Source organism: Nuphar pumila, chromosome 14 (assembly GCF_984573655.1).
Source record: "Nuphar pumila chromosome 14, dmNupPumi1.hap1.1, whole genome shotgun sequence".
In the NCBI taxonomy this organism is placed as follows: Eukaryota; Viridiplantae; Streptophyta; class Magnoliopsida; order Nymphaeales; family Nymphaeaceae; genus Nuphar; species Nuphar pumila.
In genome coordinates, this window is record NC_143262.1 from 18,833,735 (window position 1) to 18,850,269 (window position 16,535).

Here is a 16,535-nt window from a genome sequence, read left to right on the forward strand (position 1 = left end):
CTCATTTATTTCATGATGCTCCACATGTAGATGACCATGTCATGTCCAATTAACAGAACAGATTTTCAAGCCTTGAGAGGGCCACCATGCAAATGCTAGCAAATGTGCTAGGTTAACCTTAAAATTTTGATGATCAAAGGGATGTACTTTAAGGAACTTCATTTGGCTTGATGCTAGAATATTCCATTGGAAATACCTACTCATATATTGTGTTTAATGGGTATCCAAGGGTACTACTGAAAGCAAGTTGAAGAATGAAAAAATACTAAGATAGCAGCACAAGAAGAAGCCATATACTTTGTAACGCCCTGAAATCTTAACCTAAAATTTGAGGATTTTTTTTCAATACAGCGAAAACCAGTCATACCGTAGGGCTAAGCATTCCAGAACATTACAAACAGAGCAAGACCAAAACATTCTTTTCATTTCAATATCAATGAAAATTAAGATCAGAGTTCTCATACTATCCTTGGAACAGTAAATCCAAAAATCCCGATCGAAGCCTCATCCTGCAGTCGCTCCTAAATCCAACTCTTGACCTGAAAATTTATAGAGATTAGACTACAACTGTCTAAGTAGGAATTACTGTAATTCTTCTTTCAGGTATGTCGTGTGGGTGCCGAATGTGAATTTCAACCCATACAAGAATAAGTAAAGAACTACGCTACAACAGTCAACAATTTATCAAAAGCAATCTGGGCAATAGCATGAATTAAAGTTCAAGTAGAACAGAGTATTTAACACGCACTAGAAATTAAACATCATGCATCCACCAAACAGATCACAATTAAGAGAGCAGATAACATATGCATGATCTAATGCATAGCAGGAAAATGCATGAATTCCTTTATTATCTTACATTTAAGTTTTCTTTTCTTTTTCCACATGCATGCCCTATTTAATGCATACATCTTTAAGTTCCTCTTTTTAATTACTGTTGCCCGCGGATACATCAAACGGGTACAATCTCCGAGGTCAAGTAGGTTCTCAGGGTAACTTAGCACACAATTTGTATTTTATTACCGGGTTCCAACTTAGCCCTCGACTGAATCACCTTCAGAACATTAGACCTCCACATCTAATGTCGGGGACACAAGGGACACTCACGCCCACAAGTGTCACTTCCTTGGTACCATAAACAACAACTGTGTCAAACACACCACTCCCGGGTAAAATGGCGGACTCTCCCTAAAACTGTGGTCAGGAGAAAGAACCTCAATATCGAGTTCAGGAGACAAAATTACAGCACACGAAGTTTTTGTATCCTCACAGTCTCCCCAAGACCGGATCTCTAAGATTCCCATACTCCAGATGAGATATCCCAGAACGTACATTACATTGTTCTTATTCATTATCTTTTTATTAAAAGCCAATTATTGAGTTTTGCAGTTCCGCATACAAAAACAAGGCAAAAGCTCGCATCTACCCCTGCGAAAACCATCACGAGACTCCAGCCCGTGAAAACACATTGAACAGTGCAATATCGAACAATAATATAAAATATAATTTTTGTGATGCATTTAAACAATTAAGGAAAGAGTGAACCAAAGCTCAAGGCTCTCCAGCCCTGTGATGATTCATTTAAACCATCGATGCATCGAATGCAAAAATCATAACTTGCAATTCGTTAAATGAGGTCAGCATGCCTCCAAATGCACATCCATTCAAACCAATTTAACAATGTGCATAAGTTACCATAATCATATGCATGTGTTTATCATCCACGTGCAAGTGTTTTTATGTAATCACTTAACACACATGCATTCATTCATAATTCATAAGTACATGAGAACATTTATGCATGATTTTACATGCTAAACGCACGTCGACTTCAAGTAGGCACATGTACTCAAAACGAATCCATACATGCACGATAAATAAACATGTCCCATCAATGTAGGCACAAGAAACCTTTTCATGTGTTAACATCCACACACATGAACATAGCCCGAATCTAAAACTTGAATTTCTAGAGTTGCACACATTCATATCATGTACGCACTTCCTAAAACAAGCTTTGCAATAACACGATAACAGGCATGCATTCATATCCAACATGCTAAAATCAAACTGAAACATGAGAAGAACTCCATTCATAAGATTAAGTCCACCATTCTTATGTCACTCTAAAGTTTACATCCATGGGTTTCTTTAACCATATGCCCCTTTATGCAACTGCAACATGACCCAACATTTCATATTGGTACATATTCACAAAATATCCATATAGTTAACATTGCCTTTGAATATCGACCACGCAAAACGTGTGAATCATAAGCAGGTAAGGATCTAGAATCTATAACGGCAGCACACAATGCAAATGATATATGCATTTTTTTTCTAAAGAAACTTGTACCCAAGTTGACAGTCCAAGTACCAGCATCAGGTACCCAACCCATATGATACGCAGGAGATAACATCACAAAGTATATCTAACTATGGATCCATCCTTAAGAACATCAATTTGTTCAGTTATACCTATCAATTTATTCTCCATGAGCCAGTCGTCATGCATCAAGCATGAAATTGATCATTGGGGAATAGGCCACTCAATGGACATTTTATCACAAGCTAATGTGCAACTTAATCCAGCATTTGAACATTCCATAAGGTATGCACTTTGAATAAGAAACAGTTACACACCTACACAGGAGAAAATTTTACATAGATAAATTAAGAAAAACCTGTGAAAGAATTTTAAATCAACATACATGCACACCATGCATCTTAGTGTGGTTACTTATCTCCATGCTTTTCTCTAATAAACCATCCAGCTCATACCCAGCCAAACACCCGGCTGGGTCTAACAGCATAACACTGTAAGTAGCACTGAATACGCTCCAGCACCCAAATGCATATGTACACGCTATGGAAGTTCTTTTCATGTGTGAACAAGAAAGTGGTGAAAGAAAATTCTACAAGTAATATTCCCATGTGTGCATGTACGTGTACAATAATGTCCATAACAAAAATTGTCATGAACTAGGTATGTAAGTGTGCTGCAAAAATACAGACAAGGATACTTATAAGACTTGAATACAAACTGAAATGTAAATAACTCCAACCGTTGTCAGATAAACCTTACTATCACATAATAGATGTCAAGGCTGATTAAAGGCATTTAACTCAACTAAAAATTTATGCATATAAACGAATCACAACATTAAGACATTCTAAGTATTAAATTTTCAGAACTTACACTAATTCAGACAAAAATTAATTTGAACCTGAATTCATTTTAGATAGTTTAATATAGGTTCCATAGTTGTAACACACTGATCAGGTGTCCTATATATATATATATATATATATATATATATATATATATATATATATATATATATATATATATATATTTCTTTTTCACACAAGGAGGGGTTTTGTGTTTACACAACATCCCTTTCTTGATATTAACAGAGGTTAATCGACTTGGATTTACAGCACTCCAACCGTGAAATTAGAATAACGTGATCCCTCTCGTAGGAGTAACATAACATTGTAACTAATAGTGGATAGTTTCAGTGATTTAACAGAATAAAATGGACATTCAGGAATCAATTATGGAAATAAAATAGGGAGGTCACGGTTATCAAGAATCAGGGTATATGCCCTTAACAAAAATCTGAACCCCTCTCTATTATTCGAACACCACTGTAGCATCTAGATTTTTGACAGCAGCCGAAACCCAAACCCACACCAAACATAATAACTCCTACTATCGATAATCCATAATCCCCAAATCAAGGATTTGGCATTTTCGGTGGCTTAAAAACCTGCGTTTGAAAGGCTTAATGCTCACAGACCTCTCTGTTGTTCGAAACAAAAAGATCATCAAGAACAAACTATGGTTGCTAGGTTTCTTACAGGTTTATCTTCAGAATTTTCTGTTGCAAAAGTCCAAATGTTGACTGGTTCGGATGTACCTACTCTTGCTGAGGCATATAACCGTCTAAGCAGACTTGCGATATCTCTTCCACATTCTCAGCCTGTGACTCAGTCATCTGCCTTAGTTGTCTCATCTGGTTATGGACGTGGAAATCTTCAGAACATCAGAGGACGAGGTCGCGGACGAGGTGTGGGAGGCAGAGGAAAGCTTCAATGTACATTCTTTAGAAAAGCTGGACATTTAGAAGATCGTTGCTGGGATAAGCATGGCCGACCAACCTCCTCTTCATCAAAGTCATATGCTCCTAGAGCTAATACTACTTCTCTCGAGGTAACAAAGGCACAAGAAAATATCTCTGCAAGTGACAGTAGTATAACCCTCAGTCGTGTTGAATATGATGAGATGATAGCTCTTCGTCCTTTGAGTTCTACCTCTCCTGTTGCTGGTGTTGCCTATTCAACTGGAAATCTTCTTCATCCGACTGACAGTAAGTGGATTATTGATTCTGGTGCATCCAGACATTTGTGTGAAAATTCACTTGCTTTTTCAGATCTAAAGGATATTAAGGCTCAGCTTGGAGTCTCATTAGCCGATGGGAGTACCTCCCCGGTTGTTGGTCAGGGAAATATTTCTATATCCTCCTCATTACAGTTGAAAAATGTTCTTCATGCTCCAAAATTTCCTCAAAGTTTATTTTTTGTTAGTTGTCTTGTAAAAGAACAAAACTGTAGAGTAATATTTGATCCAATGGGTTGTCATTTTCAAGATTTGCTGACGGGGAAGAAGATTGGTGGAGGCTATGAAGAAAAAGGAATCTACTACTTACATCATCCAATGGGTACTGTTCATGCTGCAGTGGAACATTCATTTAGTCATGTTCAGTGGCATCGTCGTCTTGGTCATCCTTCATTGTCAAAGCTTCGTTCGGTCTTTCCTCAGATTCCCTCCACCACATCATTTCAGTGTGAAGCATGTCAGTTGGGCAAGCATCATCGAAGTTCGTTTCCTTCGAGTCAGAGTCAGTCTAGTAATAAAGTCTTTGAACTTCTTCATGCAGATGTATGGGGTCCTAGTAAGATTTCTACTAGGACTCAGTGTCGATACTATTTAGTTATTGTTGATGATTTCTATAAGTTATCATGGGTGTTTTTAATAAAGGAATGATCTGATGTTCCAAATATTATCAAATCTTTAATTCTTGAAATAAAAACTCAGTTTAAATCTAGTGTCAAGATTGTTCGCACTAATAATGCTCTCGAGTTTAAATAAAAAAGTCTGTTACAATTTTACCAAGATAATGGCATCCAACCACAAACTTCCTGTGCCTATTCATCTCAACAAAATGGGGTGGCTGAGCGAAAACATCGTCACCTACTTGATGTTGCCAGGACCATTATGATCCAATCAAATGTTCCTGCGTTATACTGGGGAGATGCAATTACAACTGCTTGCTATCTGATCAACCGCATGCCTTCCTCTTCTGTGGGTGATCAAATTCCAATTCATATCCTAAAACCAAATACCCCTCTCTTCTCCCTCTCGCCCAAAGTGTTTGGATGTGTTTGTTTTATACACAAACTTGGCCCTGACCGTGATAAATTAGCTGCTCAAGCTACAAAATGCATATTTATTGGTTACCCCAAAAATCAAAAGGGATATCGATGTTATGATCCTACTTCTCGCCAAGAGTATGTTAGTGCGAATGTATCTTTCTTGGAATCCACTCCATATTACTCTAATACTGGTTCCCCGCTGCAGGTTGATCCAGCTGAGTCATGTCCATTACCTATACCTCCTTTTCCCTTGGAATCCGTGCCCTCATTCCCGAACCACACTTCATCCTCTTCCAGATTTCATAATCCTCCATTGGTATATGTGCGTAGAGATCCACCTCTGCAAGTGCCTCCATCTTCCTCTTCCCCTGAGGCAAGTTCTACTGACAATATTGATCTTCATGATGATGATAACAGGCTGATTGCTCTACGAAAGGGGACACGACAATGTACTTTATATCCCATGTCTCATTTTGTCTCAGAAGCCAGAATTGGAAATCAGTTGAAATCTTTTATTTCAGCTTTATCTGCTGAAGTTATTCCTCTGAACTATCAGCAGGCAGAGCTTGATACTCGCTGGAAGATGGCTATGCAAGAAGAAATGGATGCCTTAATATCTCAGCATACTTGGGATCTAGTTGATTCCCCAGTAGATGCTGACATTGTTGGATATAAATGGGTATATACGATAAAGTACAAATCTGATGGTTCAATTGAACGGTACAAGGCCAAATTAGTAGCCAAAGGGTATACTCAGACATATGGTATTGATTTCTTTGAAACTTTTTCTCCTGTTGCACAGATGGGTACCATTTGTCTTGTTCTCTCAGTAGTTGTGCAACATGGTTGGAACCTGTACCAATTAGATGTAAAAAATGCATTTCTATATGGGGACCTATCTGAGACTGTTTACATGCAACAACCTCCAGGATTCGAGGTTGAGGGGGAGTGTCAGAAGGTGTGTAGATTGAAAAAGGCAATTTATGGCTTGAAACAAAGTCCTCGTGCATGGTTTCAGAAGTTGTTTGAAGTGATGTCAGGTTTTGGCTTTAATAGGTCAGCAGCAGATCATACACTATTCATAAAGAAAACTAGCTCTGGCATAGTCGTTATGGTGGTATATGTGGATGACATCATTCTTACAGGTGATGATGTGAAAGCTATTGAAGCCACAAAGGCTCATCTTCAAAAACACTTTGTTACAAAAGACCTTGGTTCACTCAGGTATTTTCTGGGTATAGAAGTTGCCAGGAGCAGTGAAGTGATGATTTTGTCTCAACGGAAGTATGTTCTTGACTTATTAAAGGAAACAGGAATGTTGGGAGCTAAACCAGCAAATATTCCCATGGACCATAAAGTTCAGTTGTTTGAAGAAGGGTCAAAACTGGTTGATAGCAAAAGCTATCGCTCCCTAGTTGGGAAACTACTGTATGTAACTGTGACCAGGCCTGATATTGCTTTAGCAATAAGTAAAGTCAGTCAGTTTATGGACAAACCAACTGAGGTACACTGGAATGCAGCTATTATGATTCTCAGATATCTAAAATCTTCTCCTGGAAAGGGGTTATTGTTCAAGAAAGGTGAAACTCTGGATATAGTGGCATATTCTTATGCTGACTATGCAGGATCTGTAGTAGATAGAAAATCTACCACAGGATTTTGTGTGTTCCTGGGAGACAACTTGATCTCTTGGAGAAGTAAGAAGCAAAATGTGGTTTCTAGGTAGAGTGCAGAATCAGAATATCGGGCTATGGCCCAAACAGCTGCTGAATTGATGTGGGTTCGTACTGTTCTTCTTGATCTCCAGGTGAAGGTTTCCTCTCCCATGACCATGATGTGCGATAACAAAGCTGCAACATATATAGTGAACAATCCTGTATTTCATGAGAGAACAAAGCACATTGAGGTTGATTGCCACTATGTAAGGGATATGGCTCAAGCGGGTCATATCACTACCCAATATCTAAAGTCGGAAGACCAAGTTGCAGATATGTTCACAAAACCTCTTGCCAGACCAAATTTTTCAAAATGTTGTGACAAGCTGAGCATGATTGATATCTATGCTCCAGCTTGAGGGGGAGTGTTGAGAATAGGTGGTTTTAAGTAAAGTTATTTTACATTAAGATGCTATTTGTAATTTAGTTTTAGAATGGGGCTTTATTGTAATTATGTCTTTAAGCCTCTCTCTATTTAACATAGAGAGAGGCCCTAATATCGAACTAGTGTTTTGAGGTTTTCTGTGCAGCCGTCTCTCTCTCTTCCTCTCTCTCTCTCTCTCTCTCTCTCTCTCTCTCTCTCTCTCTCTTCTCTCTCTAGGACTCGGGTCAGATTTCTACAATAGTAATAATGAATCTTTAACTATTGATGATGTTGAATCAGAAGCTCAATCCAATATCCAAGGTGGTGTACATAGGGGTGGCAATCGGGTAAGGTTGGCGGGTCGTGTCGACGGGTTGGCGGGTCAGCATACCTCAACACGAACCTGACCCGTTTATTAAACGGGTCGGCTGTGGCAAACACGAACCCAACCCATTTATTAAATGGATAACTCGACACAACACGGTTAACCCATTTAATAAACGGGTTGGGTCTGGTAAACAGGTTGGTGGGTCGGGTTTGGGTAAACGGGTTGACCCGACCTGCCTAATCCGTTTATTAAACGGGTCGACGGGTTGGCATACCCCTAACACAAACCCGACCCGTTTAATAAACGGGTTAGGCGGGTCGACTCGTTTATGACACGAACCCGTTTAAGCCAAACCCGAACCCGCCTAAGAAGCGGGTTGGTGGGTCGTGTCAGAAATTGCCACCCCTAGGTGTACATATTGAACGGGTTAGGCGGGTCGACATACCCATAACACAAACCCGACCCGTTTAATAAATGGGTTAGGCGGGTCGATTCGTTTACGACACGAACCCGTTTAAGCCAAACCCGAACCCGCCTAAGAAGCGGGTTGGTGGGTCGTGTCAGAAATTGCCACCCCTAGGTGTACATATTGACCAAGAAGGAAGTGAACCTATAGTTATCTAATATAGAAGAGGAGGAAATGATAGGCACCCCAGTGCATTAGAAAGATATGCCAATATAAGAAAAATAAAAACCAAGTACTCTTAGAAGGTCAAATAGAGTCCCTAGACCACGAGATAGATTTGTATGATTTAAATCATTTTCTCCCCAATATAAAGCTTGCTTAGCTAGGATATTTTCTTATTTTGAACCTACCTCATATAGTCAAGCCAAAAATTACCATAATGGATAGGTGTCATGAATGATGAATTAGAAGCCTTAAAGAAGTCCAAAACATGGAAAATAAAAAACCATAGGTTTTAGATGGGTTTATAAAGTAAAAACGAAAAGTGATGGTGCCTTAAAAAGATACAAGGTCGGGTTAGTGACAAAAGGTTATTCTCAAGAGTATGGTATAGATTATGATGAAACCTTTGAGCTCTTAGCCAAGATGACCTCAGTTATAACCCTTATAAACATAGTTGTTGTTAAGAATTGACTCATCTATCAAATGGATGTCAATAATGCTTTCATAAATGGGAAAGTAAAGGAAGAAGTCTTATGGGCCCACCACCTGCATACGAGATTCAATCTAGAAAGATTCTTCATCTAAGAAAAGCCATGTATGGTTTGAAACAAGCTTTTAAAGACTAATATGATAGATTCATTTCTGTTATGATTAAGCTTGGCTATAAATCCCATTATACTAGCAATGCCATGTTTGTTAAGAAGTTTGATGCATGTATTGTTCTTTTGCTTATTTATGTTGATGACATGATTATTATTGGAGGAGAGACAGAGTTAGTTACATTAAAAGTGTCCCTAAACAAAACATTGAAATGATTGATTTAGGGTTTCTTAGATTCTTTTTGGGGACTGAGGTAGCATATTCTGCCTATGGTTATTTACTGACTCAATCCAAATTTGCCACCGAGATTATTGACAAGTCTGAAATTACTTATGAGAAGAGGGCGGATACTCCTGAAGTAATTAATGTCAAGATGAAGACAGATGATAGAACACCTTTAGAAGATCCCACTCCATTCCATTAGATTATTGGAGCTCTCACCTATTTGATGATTACCCGACCTAACATATCTCATGTAGTGTATACCACAAGTCAGTTCCAACACTGTCCCACTATTGTGCAAATGAGTGCTATGATGAGAATTATTAGATAGATGTAAAATATTGTTTCTAAGAGCCTTTTATTATTTTTCTCCTCTCCACTTGAATTAATTGCATATTTTGATTTTGATTGGGGAGGAGATTCAAATGATAGACGCTCAACTATTAGTTTATGTGTTTTTATAGGTGACTCGTTAGTGTCCTGAAAATGCAAAAAACAACAAAAAGTATCGGCAACAAAAGTTGAGTAACGCACTATGGCTACCACGACATCAGAAATCGTGTGGTTGAGAAGACTCTTAGAAGACATGGGGGTATATATTCAATCGGCTTAAAAGTTATGTTGTGACAACAAAAACATCATCTACATAGCTAGCAATCATACGTTTCATGAAAATTCTAAGCACATCGACATGGATTGACACTATGTTCGTGAAGACTATTTAAAGAAGACTTGCACTGCCCTATATAACATCGAAATTTTAGTTGGACTTTTGCACTAAGGCGCTTCCTTCTCTTCAATTTCATTTCTTACATGACAAACTTTTTGTGTTATCACCGTAATTATGAGGGGTGTCCCATTGAAGATCTCAGTAGATCTGAAGTCTAAATTTAGACAAACATGATCTATTCACCACATCAGGAAGGTGAGGTTTTCATCAGTACAGCTGCCAATTGTGCAACAATTTACTAGCAAAAGTTCTATCAGCATTGTATTGATTTCAAAGGTCAAAACAATGGCCAGGGAAATAAAAATAAAAACTGGTGATTCTAAGGTCAAACAAACCTCAAATGTGAATTCATTGAGCTGTTGAACAGAAAGTCGCAAAGTATGTAGACTTACCTCTACGGTAGAGACGGTTGTCTTGCATTTGGCAATATCAAAGAGACTTGTATCAGTTTTCAAGTTGAAACTAACTCTGCAAACCAAGTGCATAATGTCATCAGTTATCAGAAAGCCATGTTCCTTACAGTAAAAAATAAACAATAAATATGACTGCACATCTAGATATCAATGAAAGATCATTTGGATGAAAAAAAGACATAGAAAAGGGTCAAGGGTGATCTACTGTTGCATAAAAACAATTACTCAGAAAATACCAAAAAGCTAGGAATAAACATCAGAGGCAAACAATTACTCATAAGTCATAAAATACCACAAAACTAGGAACAATAATCACAGGAAATAAGGAACATGGCTAGCAAATATCAACACTTGGTTTTGCATTCAAATTCATAGTAGAGCAGCATGCTCAAGTAGGATCTGCGGAAATGTACAGAGCTCAGGAAGCCCACCTCCTTAGAGCCTGAACCACAAGGAGGAACATGCCACAACACATGAGATATACACCAGGCCAAACAAGGACATCTCCAATGTCAATTCCCATAAAGGTACGCAATAACACTCATTTTCCTGTTTTCTTAATAGAAAACCAACAAAAGTTGATAACACATTTTTACATCGTGTTAATCGTTCTCGGTATGGGGTTTGTTTAGTTTCCTATCCATAATAACCTTCATGAATTACAGTATTGTAATATTAATACACTATAAAAAATACATATTAAACCTGAAAATAATTCAAATATCAGATATTTGAGAGCCACCGCAATCACCTTTCAACAAGTAAAGAGAAGGAGATGCACAGAAAACGGCAGCCACACTCAGCAATGTGCGTGCCCTAATCTCTTTTATATATGTTTTGATATACATTAGAAATAAACCTTTAAAATACAAATAAATTACATGCCATTACACAATGTAAAACATGATTATAATATCAGACACATAGATCTGGATTGGATCCAGATCCAATCATGCCTAATCACCCTCCCTCAAGTTGTGCAAGGACTTGTACCATGGACAACTTGTTCTTTAAAAACCAAAAGTGATGCTTTGTTAGGCCTTTAGTAAACAAGTCGGCAACTTGACTTTCTGTACGAATATGATGAGGCTCAATCTCCTTATCTCCAACCTTCTGTCTGATGAAGTATTGATCTATCTCAATATGTTTTGTGTGATCATGATGTATTGGGATATAAACAATGTTAATAGCACTCTGAGTGTTGCACAACAAAAGAGATTGAGAAGCTCCATCCCCTTAATCAACAAGAAGATGTCTAACCCATGTGGCTTCAGTCGTCCCTGCTGCCATAGACCTGTACTCAACTTCAATACTAGATCTAGAAACAACTCTTTGTTTTCTGCTATTCCATGACACTAAATTTTTTCTAATGAATATACAATACCCAAAAACAGATCAACTTTCATCTGGATCCCCTGCCCAATCTGCATCTATATAAGTGATGATTCCATGCCCCTTGTTGTCAGGCCAATTCCTTTGATAAAGGAAACCATCTCCAATAGTTCTCTTCAAAAATCTTAAAATTCTCTCCACAACTTCAACATGACTAGTTCTTCGTTTGTGCATAAATTGGGATACCTGATTAACAGAATAGACAATGTCTAGCCTGTTGAAGGTAAGGTACTGAAGCATCCCAACAATGCTCTGATATCTAGTCGGATCATTATATAAGTCTTCGTCATTAGAGCTCAGCCTTTGATGCAAAATACTAGGCGTGTTTAGGGGTTTACAATCTGCCATTCATGTCTAGCTAAAAAGATCTAAGGTGTATTTATGTTGTATAAGAGTTAAAACATCACCTTTTCTATCAACCTCAACCCCAAGAAAATATCTTAAATCACCAAGATCTTTCATCTTGAAATTTTGCATCAACAATCTCTTTACTGTATGTATATAACTGAACATATATAAGTAATAAGGTAGTAACATCTTTATTCTTGAAAATAAACAGGGAATGATCAAGAGAGCATCTGCAAAAACGATAATTTTGAATTTTGAGAGAAAAACTCTCAAACCAAGAGCGAGAGGCTTGCTTTAATCCATAAAGTGCTCTTTTAAGTTTGCACACATAGCCCTTGGGATCTCCTTCAGCATATCCAGGGGGTTGTTTCACGTAAACTTCTTCCTTCAGGTCTCCATGTAAAAATGCATTAATTACATCTAACAGACTTAACTACCATCCATAATCGACTGCCAAAGATAATAATGATTCGTATTGTTGTCATCTTAACCACGAGACTGAAGGTCTCATCATAATCTTGTTCATATTTATGTGTAAAACCTCATGCCACAAGTCTTGCTTTGTATCTCTCAATACATCCATCAAGCTTTTATTTAATCTTATAAACCTACTTGCACCACACAACGTTTTTCTTCTCAGGTCTAGGAACAATTTCTCAAGTTTAGCATTCATCTAAAGCCTCAATCTCTTCATTCGTAGCTTCTATCCATTTATGAGATTCAATGGCTTGATAGAAGTTGACATGTTCATCATACTTCTCAACTTGTGATAAATACTGAAAAACCATAGAAAAATTATCGTAGTTGACCCACCTTTAAATGGGATGGCGTATCCTTTCTGATCTTCTTAAGAGAGGTTGACTCATATTCTGCTCTGCATTATATGAGACAGGATTTCATTCTCTTCGAACATAAACTTGACCAGAGAATCGCTGAATTTCTTCAAACCTTTCATTTTCTTTCATTTTTTGAAGTATGTGGAGGTTTGAGAGTCTCTCCATTGGAGCTTAACTCTTCACAAAATGGCTGACAAGTCCTCCCTTCACTTGCAAACAATTTTGCACTCATCCAAGGATCATAAACTTCAACATTTTGAGGTAAATTTTGTTCTTGAGACAATGGCGTGCTCTCAAAATTATGTTCATCAAATATAACATTCCTGAAAATCTTGATATGTTTAGTTACAGGGTCATAACATCTGTATCCTTTATAATAATTCGCATATCCAACAAACCTGCACTTCACGGCTTTATCCTAAAACTTATTTCTCAGAAACTTGTCAACATGAACATAACAAACACAACAAAAAATACACAAGTCATTATAATCAGGGTGTTGGCCAAAAAGAGTAAAATAAGGAGACTTGTCTTGAAGAATGACCATGGGCAGACAGTTAATCACATGAACTGCGGTGTGAAAGGCTTTTGTCCAAAGATTAATAGGAACGTTACTATCATGAAGCATGCTCATAGCACTCTCAACAATATGGCGGTGCTTTCGTTCAACCACTCCATTTTATTGAGGAGCATGTGAACAAGACACTTGTCTGCTTATCCCATTACTTTGAAGAAAATCAATGAAGTCATTTGAAGAATATTCACCTCTACCATCACATTGGAAATGCATAATATTAGAAGAGAAACAGGTTTTTACAAGTGCACAAAAGTCTTGGAATAATCTGAAAACTTCAAACTTGTGTTTCATGAAATATATCAAAGTTAAGCGAGAATAACTATTTATGAATAACCATAATATTGGCTCCCAGATGAAGAATACACAGGAACTGGTCCCTATACATCAGAATACACAATTTCAAAAGCTCTTGAGGCTCTTTCATTAACAAGATTAAAAAGTACATGACTCTTGCATAATTGACAACTTGAGCACTTTTTAGGATCCAAAACAGGGTGCAGACAGGACTCTGGAATCAAATTCCCTGACACAAGTTTCTTGATAAAACCACAACAACAATGACCCAAACAATTGTGCCACAAATCTGACTTATTATATTGAGAAAGACTTTAGACATCTGAATGACAAAACTTAAGACTCTGTGATGTTGGTTCCAAGAAAGAAGACTTCAAGGCAGAAGGTGAATGAGTAGAGAGATCCTCCTTGAAGATGCACATGTTTCCTCATCGCTCTCCCTTAACGAATGTATCCTTCGTTCGAAGATCCTTGACATACACAAAAGAGAGTGAATTCGACAGAAGAATTTGTATCATCAACAAGTTTTGATACAGAGACAATATTCTTTTTAATGTTAGGGGCAATAAGAACATTGGATAAACTAAGAAACGAACTAGACAAAGGAATTTGTGAACTTCCAATATGAGTAATGAGATGATGTGTGCCATCTCTTGTGACTTCAACTTTTTCCGAAATAAGGGGATAAGTTCGAGAGCTTACCAACATTACCTATAACATAAGTGGTTGCTCCAGAATCTACGTATCATTCTCTTTGCTCATTCTGCTTGATAGTCATCTGAGATAATGTTGCCAGCAAAAGTTGTTACATATCTCCAGTAGGCTTCTGTCCCTCAAAATCCTTTTTGTTTCCTGCTTTGCTATTCTTCCCTTTGATTTGGGGATTAAACCAGCAGTCAGCTTTCATATATCCTTTCTTATTGCACAAAAAACATGTAGGCACTCTCCTCTGACTCTCTCCATTAAAATATCTTGGTGAGTTCATAGTAGGAAGAATGTCACGACCTCCCTGTCCAAAACGGCCACGTCCTCTACCGCCTTGAAAATTGCTACCCCCACGCCCAACACCTTCAGACATGTCTAAGGCCAGGACACTATGAGTGTATGTATGTTCACCACCATATGTCATGGTCTTTATGTTCAGCTCATACTGAAGAAGTTTGGCTTGAAGATCTTCAAAATTAGGCAACACTGGTAGTAGGGGTGGCAATCGGGTCGGGTTGGCGGGTCAGCATACCTCAACCCGAACCTGAACCGTTTATTAAACGGATCGGCTGTGGCAAACACGAACCCGACCCGTTTATTAAACGGGTAATCCGACACGACCCGCCAACCCATTTATAAACGGGTTGGGTCGGGTAAACGGGTTGGCGGGTTAGCGGGCGAGTTGGCGGGTTGACCCGCCCGCCTAACCCGTTTATTAAACGGGTCAGCCGGGTTGGCGGGTTGGCATACCCCTAACACGAACCCGACCCGTTTAATAAACGGGTTAGGCGGGTCAACCCGTTTATTAAACGGGTTAGTTTAAGCCCAACCCGAACCCGCCTAAGAGGCAGGTTGGCGGGTCGTGTCAGGTTTTGCCACCCCTAACTGTAGGACCGACAAGGATGTAAAGAGAACATGGTATTCTGGACCTAGTCCATAACATGGTATTTTGGACCTAGTCTATTAAGAGTTTGATGTGCTTTTTCCTTGTTAGAAATTGCACTTCCAACAATAGCAAACTGATCTGTAATGGACTTTACCTTGTTTAAATACTCCATGAGTGACATTGAGCCTTTCCTAAGTATCTAAAATTCCCTCTTTAAAAAAAAAACTCTTGCCTCTGAAATCTGAGAATATGTTTGTGCAAACCTGTTCCATAATTATGCAGCGATACAATCATCTGGTATTGATATCAACACTTCATGTGATAGCGTGAAAGTAATATGTGCAACCAAAGCCTGATTTCACTTCATCCATGTTGAAAATTTAGGATTTGAAATATAACTAACTGATGCGACTCCTTTATCATCCTTCGTTTCTTATGAAATAAACTGTGGTGGGACTGGAATTGATCCATCCAGATGCCCACACAGATCTTGGCTCCTTATGAAAGGAACAATTTTCCCCTTCCAAGTCAGAAAATTAGTGTGATAGATGTTCGGAGTCAAGCTGACTCAGAAAATTTAAAGAGAGTCCAGCGTAGGTAGAAGAGTCCATTGATTAAAAGGAGAAGAGAAATAAGATAAAACAAGGAGAAGGACCGATTCAGTCATGTAATAACGTGCAGCAATCAAAATCAGATTCAGCCAAAAGACAGGGAAGAAAGAAAATTTTATGCAAAACGTGCTTATTTTTTTTAAAATAGGCACTTCTCCAGACACAATCTGATCCCTGTAATCAGGCCCAGCTAACACAGAAAAGCCGCTGCCAATATATAAACTGACTGAATATACGTGAAGACGAAAAAGAAGAATAATAACACTCCAACGATAAAGAGATGTCAACACAAAAGGTAATATTTCAGAATGATCGACAGATGAAATAAAATAAAATCTGGTTTAATACCAAAAAAGATGAGATTTGCAGTTTAAGATTTTTGCAAAACACGAAATACAGATTTGATGTCAATAAATTTGAGTTTTAGATTGAATATTTGACATCAAA

General features: G+C 38.1%; 1 protein-coding gene across 1 annotated transcript in view; it reads right to left on the bottom strand.

Annotated features, from left to right (window-relative positions):
- LOC149816550 (peptidyl-prolyl cis-trans isomerase CYP71-like) overlaps window positions 1–16,535 on the bottom strand; it is a 57,360-nt gene that overhangs the window by 30,626 nt on the left and 10,199 nt on the right. The window contains exon 6 of the mRNA XM_089987281.1: window positions 10,419–10,494. Within this exon, the coding sequence (XP_089843407.1) occupies window positions 10,419–10,494 (76 nt within the window). The remainder of the gene's footprint in view (window positions 1–10,418; window positions 10,495–16,535) is intronic.